We start from the raw sequence: 10857 nt of genomic DNA on the forward strand, positions 1-10857 counted from the left end.
TAAGCTCTTCTCCCCCCGCTTCCGTCCTGTCTCCCCTCCTCTCCCTCCTCACATGTGTTCCTCTCCTTAGTAGACACCTGAGGGTGTGGGGCAGAGGAGCTGAAGAGGAAGTGGGTGGCAGCAGAGAGAAGAGACTCAGCAAATACTGAGATGAATAATTGGGGAAGGTGAATAATCTGTTCGTGAGAAATCAGTTAGGAGCTGCAGATCAACAGATCTACTTTGCAGTTGAGGGGAAATTTAAGAACAAGGGCAGCTCCACCACGCTGGAATGTATATCAAGATACGTGTCATGAGAATTTTAATTGCGCAGTGCCCACAAGTAAAAATGAGATTCAGTTTCGTATTTTGACGTGCCACCATATATTTGGATCAAGACAGAATGTGGCCTATTTTTGTTATGGTGGTCCCAAACTAACTAAGGACACTAACTACTGTGTTTGTCGGCTCCAGGACTGTTTATGTGTTTTGTTTTGAGTTTATCTGAAATTAATTACTGAGACTTATAGAGCGGCTTCATAGAGTCTAAAATGGCCTCTGTTCAGACAAAAGTGATTTCACCTTTACATCCCAAACTGTATTTGGAACCCCATAGCTTCCATTACAGTTTTGATTTTAAATATGTGCAGTTTTCTGTTATATTTCATCCTTGTTTTAATAGGTTTACTCCAAAGCCCCTTTAATACCAAATTTGATAGTAGCCAGTGTGTTGTGCATGATTTATTATTTTCATATCCGATTTTGAGAACCATTGTACAGAAGAAATGGTTTTGACGGATCCAGAGGTTTCTTTGGTGAGTGTACTTGTACAGGTGTTAAAATAGGTTCAAATTCCAAAGTTGAGTGGCAGCTCTCTGAAAAGTCTTGGCTTATGCTTTCAGCAGAGTAGTATGAATTTGGGTCAAGGAGGGGGCGGGGGGGTCCATTCTCAGGGATCGACATGAACTTTGAGACTGTTAGGTCACACACCCGCTGACAACTCAACCACCTGTTGCCACACACGCGCACACACACACCCACACACACACCACACGTGCATGCTGGTCTTTATATGGTTGTGAGGAAACTCATTGATATAATTACCTAACCTTAAACATCACGTTTAAATGTCCTGACCATGAAAATGCCTAACCCTAACATAAATCTAATCCTGACCTTAAAACCAATTCTTAACCACTAAACACTTGTGGTGACTAACCAACCAAAACGTGTCATGTAAATCATGTGACCAGTCAATTCAGCGGATGTGTAGTTATAAGTTTAATTTGTATGGCCATTACACAATAAAGATGATGAAATATTGAATATTTTGTTTGTGTGTGTGTGTGTGTGTGTGTGTGTGTGTGTGTGCGTGCGTGTGTGTGTGTGTGTGTGTGTGTGTGTGTGTGTTTACGTGTGCCTGGGAACTGTTTTTGTCCCCTGTGGTATTTTTAATTTGTCTGGCATCTATAGCCTCACACACACACAAAGACAAACACACACTAACAAAACGCAACCCAGCAAATACATGAGCATATGTTGTTTCATATGGAAATATTGTGATAACTTTAGTGAAACAATATGCGCAAATATTTCACATACACTTATAATCATCACTACACCATCTGAAATCAGTTAAATTAGAAATATCAGGCTACATATAAACATTGTCTGATGAATAGATATATTTTATTTGGCTCAAAAAGGTCAAAGATCACGTTAATGTCCTCGGCCAAACAGCGTGCCGAAATATCCCATATTTGCAAAGAAACAAAAAAGCTTTTCAGTCAGGTTCAGGGCTGGCTGTACCTGACCCAGTCTAAAGAGCAGAAGCAGGTGCGTTGGGGTTTTTAAGTGCGAAGGGTCACACAGCCTTTTATATACACATCTCTCCTCTCCACCCCACTATATACAGAGCCATCATGTGCAGTTACATCTGTGTCACATACGGAAAGACCTTCTTCAGCCTGACTTCCAAATAGCTGCATCATCTGTCAAACCAGACATAGAGTTTATAGATCGGTCCATCATCGGTCGCTCTCCCACAGCTTTAACCTTGTCAGTCCAGAACTGTCACAGACATATCTCCCTTGGTTTCTTATGGCAGTGATGTCATCATGTTAGTATGTGACAGGCTACTGGTGATGTTTGTAAAAGTTTTCTGTTTGCCTCGGTCTGAGTGGTGAAAAGACCCTGTCTGTAGTGCATAGTACTAAGTGGATTTGTTTTTAATTCAAAGAATTGATCAAGAACACTAGCAGGCATTTACAGAGATAGATCATTTAACTGACTAAAGGAAATCAGTCGAAATATCCCTTTAAAAGAAAGTTAAAAAATAGTGTTCAGTTACTCCTTTCAAAGTAGGGGAGATCATAGAGGCCGTGCAGAATGCTGTGTGAGTATAATACTGCTTCAGGGCCTCCTGCCAGGGGTTGAAGTGCTTGCTATGAGTGTCTGGGCCAGCTCTCTGTCGGCCCTATCCATATTCAGTCCCACAACAGTCGCTGAGTTGCATTGCTTGGACTCCTTAATCAAAGCTGCAGGATATTTCTTCGTTTAGTGAACGCTGCAGCTGCACATGCAGTTAAAGCAGCTTTGACAAGCTTGCATGCTCACAGAAACGATAGCTTGATCTGTCAATCTTCTCTTAGTCCATCTCAGCTCAATGCCTGTTCAGCACATGGATGATTCATTTGTAGAACTGTCTCAACCAAAAGCAACTAACACCCATTCCAGGGTGTCATTTCGTTTTTCGTGACAACCTAGACATCCAGTATCAAATTCAACCCATGTGGGCAGTGACCTGTGAGGCCCCACCTCCTGGTTGAGTACCTGCTAGTCCTAAAGTCCGAGAGTCAAACAAAAAGCCCTGCTGTCCTCCACTGAGCATACCCAGACTGTCCGTTAGAGTCCCACTAGGAGACGAGCCAAGGAAGGGACTCTGATGATTGGCAGTTGCAGCCGCCATTTTATCAGGGCTGGCAGCGAGGCGTGGTGAGGGAGGGAATGTGTAACCGTACAGGCTGTAGGGCGGTGTGTGGAGGCGGAGACCAGCGTAACCCTGCGGGTTGTGGTTGGATAGATAGCCAAGTTGGGAAGCAGGAAGAGGCAGGGTACAGAATCCTTCACCGTCATACGCCGATGGACCTCTGGGAGGGGGGTATGGCTCGTGGCCGTTGCTGAACCGATGGAGTGGGTGTGTAGGTCGACTGCAGGTGTAGTCAGGTGGGCTGAGAGAGCAAACCTGGAAAGGTGAGGAGCATGGGGACGCGGAGAGCAGGTGAGATGTTGCTCCGACCCCTCCATGAGCTCCTGGGATTCCTACAGAGACAGAGCCAGAGAAACAGAAGAATGAAATCAGCACATCCACCAAATCAACTACTCAGAGTTGGTCATTGCTTTCAATGCTGAAATCAACTACAGATACATGAATCAACTGTTAGAATTAAATGATGCCCTGAGATGAGGTATTAGTCTATCGAGTGAGGAACCGTTTTCCTATAAATGACCATTTACATTTTTATAACATCTAGGGTCAGACTGGATTATTGAACACGTAAATCACAACCCTCTAATGCAATGGCTGGAACATTTTCTTTTGGTAAGGCATCAGATTGCAGATGGTAGTGATGATTATGCAATGTCCCTAAATAACTTGAGTTCCTTGTATAAGTTGACTTGTCCTCAGAATCTAGAAGCTAGTATAACTTCACTCTACCTTGCTTGGCCATGCCAGGGATGTCTTCAAATGTGAGCGTTCGCAGAGAAGGACGCCAGAAGGCATAAGATTCGACCAAAGCCTCCAGACCCATCCTGCAGAACACACACATATGCACTCGTTAACACAATACATCAGAATTACAGACAAATCATCACAGAACCATTTGGATCGGAAATTCCAGTCCTGCACTCTGTGTAGTCACTGATGCAGCTGCAGCTGCTTGTTCCCAGCATGCTTTCTGGGTCTTACATTACGCCAAACACCTGGCGGCCATCTTAGTCTGTGGGGCCTCACTCTCCATCTCCATGGAGACTGCAGGTAATGAGGGGCATAAACGCCGTGTTGCGATTGGCTGCCGCCAGCCGGGTGCTCTGAGGTAATTGCTTTCACACGGCTTTTACGGGCGAATCAGGACGAAGGAGCAGGAAGCCGCAGCAAGGATTTATGAGGTGGGACTCCCCTTCCCCCCAAATCTGCGTCGCCCTCCTCCTCTAGGTGGGGCAGAAGGTTGCTGTGGCGGAGTAATGCAAGTGCTCTGTTACCCCTCGTTAGCGTGAGGATAAAAGTCCTCCCCCCCGCGGGGTTGTAGCCACGGTGATAATTTAGACAAGCTGCCCGGAGCGACTCTGGTGTGCACCGGAGTAGCCTATCAGAGCCGAAGTTTATTTAGCAAACTGTTTAACTCTTCCTGTAATATTTAAGGGGAAGATTTTTTTCGGCCTTCCTGAGGTTTACTTTTATAGGGTCAGCTGTCACGGTCCCTCGGTTGTCCCGTTGGCCGTTCTTTACCTTCCTGACGCTCTGTCTCATTCGTTCCCTCTCCTCCCCTCTCTCCTGCTCTCCCCCATTGCTCTCCTCTCCTCTCCTATCTAATGATTTCTATGAGGCCTCAGGGGAGTAGCTGTTCGGAGACTGTTGGAGTTTTACTGCCGTGTTGTTTTAATGCTGTGTTTATATATGTTTAGAAATGTGTTTATACAGATTTTCTTCAGGAGACTCTTGACTTTTATTATTTTGCTGTTGATGTTTATGTTACGAGGCAGGCTGGAATCTGACGCTCCATTTAGGTTTGCAGTTGAGGTTAAATTTTTCCCCGTCAGAGCATGTGCCTCTAACTATGAGATTGTAGGAATTAACGTGGCTTTAAAGTTAGCACATTTAAAAGAAAATGCATCACCAATTAATACGATGAAACCATCATAATATATGCCACATAAGTATATTACTTTTCTGCCAGTTAGCACAGATTTAATGGGAAGCTATAGTACATTTTCCATAAAAAAAATTAAAAAACAGCTTTGCTCCCCATTAAAACACGGAAATATCCGTGACAAAAACCACAAAGAAGCCAGAATATAATGCAGCCATGCATCCCACATTATCCTTAATGCAGTAGATAATGTGAAAATCTCTATGGTCGAAATTAACTCACCGGTTTCTGCCAGAGTCTCTGAAGCCTTTGGCAAATGGGTTTCTGTCAATTTTCAGCCTTGTTATCTGAAAGGCAAAATAAAAATCTTGATTATTTCCAAACATTTAGTTCGTACAAAGTCCATGGTAACAGTGGAGTGGAAATCATTATTTTTCATCAAGTCTATTAATAAATACATTCATGGGCATAGAAAGCTCTATATTGTGCCACTTGTTTGCATGTGTTCTACTATTTTCCTGCACTTACATGTGAATTTATGTGTGAATATTCGTGTCGGTTAATGTCTGTGGGGGTGCTCAGGCTGTGGGCGGTGTTTAAGGCCCAGCTCTGTGACCCACGTCTAAGGGACTTTTATAGGCATCGCCACCATATTGCCGTCTCCAGCCATCATAGGGTCAGACAATCCCAACTGACTAACTCAAAATTCATTTTGACTGGTCCAGTGCAAGAATACAAACACTTTATTTTCCCAGAGATGAAGACAATGATTCTAAAAATGACTCTGAAGGGAAAATCTAGAAAATATGAAACAGTTGGTAAGTAGAACTCCCTCTTCAACAAATTAAGGAACTGGAGGCCTGTGTTTTGTAAGAAACACACACACACACACACACACACACACACACACACAAACACATTCATGCATGTGGACTGTTCTTAAATTGCAAACCAGACCAAGGTGAACATCATAAAATTAATATCATGCAGAAATTAAAACTGTTTCTTATTTTAAAATTGTGTAATCCTGTTCTGTCTGGAAAGTATAGCTAAAGAGAACAGTGGAGCAGAAGTGTATTTCCAACCTTATGAGACGTTGCTATAGGAAGCAACCACAAAACAATACAAAAATGATTTAGGTTTTGTTATTAAGGGGAAATGTAAGTCATGATGATGTGGGTTGTGCTACCTGTTGATTCTGATATGCTGTGACTGTGGTGAACACAGTCTCAGGGAAGGCGAGGGTGCGGGTGCCTTCCCCGGCAGGAACGGCTCTCACTGGGGAGAGCTCCTCTCCACACTCTTTGCGGATCACGTGGACCCGCGGCTGGTACTTGTGCATGGAGTGAAGAATGATCTGAACAAGAAGAGAATATTACTCTTTAAATATGAAATTACTTTAACACCAATTTAAGATCGTTTACAACTATAAAACATGATTATTGGATAATGAACATAAGTGGAAAGAGAGATGATACATGCATGCACACACAAAGAAAAACACACACTTTTTACCTAAAAATATTGTTTGTGCAATCATTAGGAAAATGCTGCACAAAAATACAGTTGCCGTCTTTTATTGTCTTGTAAAATTTGCCTTTTTGATGATAATAATAATAGCATGTTTAAAATGAGTAAACCCATTAGAAAAATCTAATCAAGGTTTGAAATTAAGGAAAGATTAAAGTGTGACAATATGAATATTATAAACATAGCCTATAATAACAAAGGGATGTGTTGAAGGCTCTTTCGTGGCACTCACATGTCCCTGGTCATCGAGCTCATTGTTGGTCAGTTTGAGTTTGTCGAAGCTGACCACCTGACGCATCCACGTCTCTCCTGAGGCCGGGGAGTCCGGGTGAATGTACACTCTGGGCGGCACAGGGGAGTCCGCATTCCCCGCTACCATCCACTTGGAGCTGTGGTACACATACCTTCACAAAGCACACACAAAAACACACAGGCATTTAAAATGAGCATAATGTGACAGGGTTGCACTTTTATAGCTGCTCGTTTCACTTCACACAACAGCAGGATTTGGCAAGAAACATGACTGGCGATAAATTGTCATCAATTATAATTATAGGTAATCCATATAAGGAATTTTTGCAGATTGAGATCATGTATTATTGGACTCTTGTTGGATATCTGATTGGCCTATACTCTGATTTGACTACATATAACCTATCTGACTCATTCAACCTTCAAGTAAGGTAATAATACTTATTTGCAGTTTTCAACAAAAAGTACAAGTGCTGCACAACCAGAAAACAAATGGTTAAAATACAGAAGGAAGTACCTAAATAATAATGCTAATAATTACACAGATAAATCACTTGAATATAGTTACTAGATCAAATCCAATACCATTTGATTTGCAAATTACAGCCCATATTCACAAATCACAATTTGTCTCATATAGGGTTTAACAAGGTGGGACTTCCCCTGTCCTTAACCCTCAACAAGAGTCAGGAAGAACCACCCCAAAAAAGCCATATTAAAAGGGGAATAATAAACACCAATCAATTAAACATCCTTTCTCTTTTGCAACACTTATTGCAACATTTATTTTAAGATGTTAAAAAAAAATGGTCCTGCCAAATCCAAAATCGTGCATATCTCAAGTATAGTCCAATCATTTTTTACTACGGATATTTGTCATTGTCACAAGTTATAACGATGTAACATGCACATCGCAGGTTATAGGTTATATCTTCAATGACCTTTAGCTATCATCACCTGCTGTGTCGGGTTTAAAGCTTCAGACTCTGCCTCCTCTGAACTGTGAGCGCACAAACCTTTATGCTCAGATGTAATATCTTATCAGAGCGACTGCATGTTCCTATGAAAGGCTGTTACTCCACCAATCTGCTAAAAACAACTTCTCAAATGATAGAGCCACTGTGTATGGCATGCGAAGACTTGGCTGCATTTGTGCCATCGCGCTTGTTTACTTGTGCATTATAGCATTTGTTGGTTTGACCTTCCAGGGTGGAGATGCGAGGCCTCCAAAAGGCCTTTTCCAAAAGGGACGACAAAACCACCGTGACAAAGCACCGGTGCCAGGCGCCATTTGTGGAGGGAGAGGGAGAGGGAGAGCTGGGGTTGCACATTTGAAAAAGAAAAAAAAGGGTTGTCCCATGGAGGAGCAGAGTGCGTGAGTCTAAATTAAGACGAACATTAATGCGACATCCCCGTCGCTACAGGACGTGCATGTGAAGTTATCTGCCACCAATAAAAGCTTCGTGATATTTACTTGCAGCTGCGGCCATTTAAATGTCAACTTTAGAGCCCTGGAAGTGACAGAGTGCATGTTTCTGTCATCCCTGTTTGCGTTGGCTCGGACTGCGCAGTGTGAGCGTGTGCGTGTGCGTGCTCTCTTACCTGTATCGTTTGTTGTCCACGGGGATTATATCCATGGCTATGTAATACTGCTGGTGTGGGTCCAAGCCCGTGATCTTCACACGCATTGCGGGGAACATCCGCCTGAAAAGGAAACCAAATAAATCATTCTATTCACAGTACAAATTGTAATTATTTTAAATGATTATTTTACTAGCCATTTTGCCAAGCCAGGCGATTTGCCTTATTTATAACTCTTATATTATAGTCAAGTCTAATTTATTATTTTCATATTTATAATGATTCTATATTATTTCGAATGTGGGCATATTTTAATTTCCCTCAGTATAATAACATTATTCTTTCTAAATCAAAGTGCATGTCTGAGCATTAATTCGGGCATTAAACAACCCATTTCATTATGATCTCTGATTTCTCACCGTCCAGCCTTGGTGATGATCATCTCCGTGCCAATCTCGTGGAACCGTTTCCACAGGTCCGATCCCTGCAGGTCCACTCGGGCCTCGTCCCCGGCGGCTGTGACCGTGCACACCGCGGCGGGCTGCGGGCTCTCCAGCAGCGCGTCCTCGCTCTCCGCTGCACCGGAAGGACGAGAGAGATTAGGACACGTGTGGGTACAAACACAACAAATCAACCAAAGCCAAGAATTATTCTCCTACAAGGTGAACGTGCTTTAGTTGTGGTGTGACTCGTAGAAAATACACACGTTTTAATACAGAACATTTTAAACATGAACATTACAGCAGGGCTATGATATATATACTGGACAGAAGATGTTTTAAACTCCATCAATTCACATTTAGGCCTATAGTCTATATATGAATAGGGGTTATTGCAACAGTCATTTTTGCAATGACTATTTTCAGCAGCAATACGACAAAAACGACAAATTTTACTACACAATTTATTTCACAGTTATTATTTCAAGCAGGTAAAATGTTTTAAGTAGACCTATAATTGTGTTCATGTTGAATACTGGTGCCCTAAAAGGCTGAAATAAAATATATGTCTCTTAAGTCCAAGGTACTCTGCACTTATTACTGAATATATACACCATCATATATTAGAAATATAGCTGCATCCGTCCCAGCACAGCAATGGTTTTCATAATGATTTTCATAATGAAGTCCTTGGGTTTAAATCAGTTTTAATACAGAGAGAACACGTTTAGACACTCCTCTAGAGTTTATGTGTCTCACTGCTTTTGTTATTTGGGCTGCTCAACACATGGCCTCACCGAGTAATGGAAATTTATGCACATTAGACGTGGGCCTAACGAGCCAAACTGTAACACAGAGGTAAACCCCCCCAGCCAAGGGGCATTTTACAATTTGCAGCGGATTTTAAAAATCCTAATTCGTCAGGGCCAGTCGGTTTAGCCTCTGCTGCAGACCTCTCAGGATCCTCGTACCGGGGGGAGTCTCTCTGTCTTTATACGCTGCTAATTGGCGTGTTTATGATTGCAACACAACTCATAAAGTGTCTCACATTAGTCACACTCATATTTACAAGAGCAGGGCCGTGATATGATATCACATTTCCACTGTGCGGCTCTGCCCATGTAGCCTGTCCTCGTTTTACTACAGGATCTGCATCTTTTCAGCCACGATTATTACTGAGGTTTCCATGGGCTGTAAACAGAGGAAAGTGCGCAGGCCGGCTACAAAGAACTGTGCTTCTCATTGTGGAAGGTAAATGTGCAAGTTGCTATAAATGCAAGTTTATTTCCCCCTTAAGAATAACAATATGACAACAAATGTGCATGGTCTAATTTGAAAGGTAAGATATAAAAAAAGCTACAGCTCATATGGGGAAGTTACATAATTTGTTCTAACAGATAGACATTTAAAAAAAATGTTTTTGACCTTTTTAGTGGTTACAACTGATTTGGTAAAGTTGCCTCATTTAAAGTCAAATTTCAACCAGGTAGCGAACCCATTATAATAACTCTGTTTGCTGTGATTGTTTTTATTTGTTGATGTGTACTCACGGGATCCGTCACTCGCACACTCGGCCTCGCTGCCCTGCTCCTTGGTGCACGCTCGGTCAGCCCTCGGCCCCGGGCTCCCGGTCAGATCGGAGACATCGGTCCCGTCCTCGTACCCGGGGGACACGGCCTCGTCCGTCCTGCGTCTCTTCTCCGCTCCGATCAGCGCCTCCACGGAGAAGGCGTGCGCCTTGACGCTCAGCGCGCACGGGGAACGCCGCTTCTCTGCCATGTCTCTCTCGGGGGTCACGAGTTTGCAGGGGAGCCAGAAAAGTTCAAAACGGAAAAAAAATAAGAGAATCCACGGGGACAGCCTGGAGCTCTGTGCGGGGTCTGCGTGTCTGTCCTCCGGCCGGGACAGCGGAGGGAGCGCGGGGAGCCGGGAGGAGATGTGTCGCTGTCTCCGTTACCCGGGAGAGCCGTGCGCACTTTAGGAGAGAGTCAACTACTTGGAGTTTAGAGGAGCGCCGGGGAAGGCGACCTGTCAATCACAGCACCGGGCAGCCAATCACAAGTGGTCCCAGCCCCCCGGAACTATCCCCCTGGTCCCGCCCGCTGCGTGGCCCACTCCTGCCGCCTTATGTGGTCAAAGTAGAGCTCGAGGATGAGAATGAGAACGTTGCCTCTGTTTGTAGAATTCCTCATTAATGGTTCATA

General features: G+C 43.4%; 1 protein-coding gene across 1 annotated transcript; it reads right to left on the minus strand.

The window, feature by feature from the left end:
- Positions 1–2761: 2761 nt before the first annotated feature.
- tbx18 (T-box transcription factor 18) lies at positions 2762–10432 on the minus strand. The gene is made up of 8 exons (XM_061091903.1): positions 10204–10432; positions 8633–8789; positions 8235–8336; positions 6613–6784; positions 6040–6207; positions 5133–5197; positions 3698–3792; positions 2762–3300 (listed from the first exon to the last, which is right to left on the minus strand). Exons 1-8 carry the CDS (start codon positions 10430–10432, stop codon positions 2762–2764), a joined length of 1527 nt encoding a protein of 508 aa, XP_060947886.1.
- Positions 10433–10857: the final 425 nt, after the last annotated feature.

This window comes from Limanda limanda, chromosome 18, assembly GCF_963576545.1.
Source record: "Limanda limanda chromosome 18, fLimLim1.1, whole genome shotgun sequence".
Classification (NCBI taxonomy): Eukaryota; Metazoa; Chordata; class Actinopteri; order Pleuronectiformes; family Pleuronectidae; genus Limanda; species Limanda limanda.

Bases quoted from the DNA above. Each gene is read 5' to 3' on its own strand.
- tbx18 (XM_061091903.1), bottom strand. From the start codon at position 10,432: ATGGCAGAGAAGCGGCGTTCCCCGTGCGCGCTGAGCGTCAAGGCGCAC. The intron at 6,785-8,234 runs GTAAGAGAGCAC...TGCTTTGTGAAG, and splicing joins GTGGACAACAAACGATACAG to GTATGTGTACCACAGCTCCA. The intron at 5,198-6,039 runs GTAGCACAACCC...TTTGCCTTTCAG, and splicing joins CAGCATATCAGAATCAACAG to ATAACAAGGCTGAAAATTGA.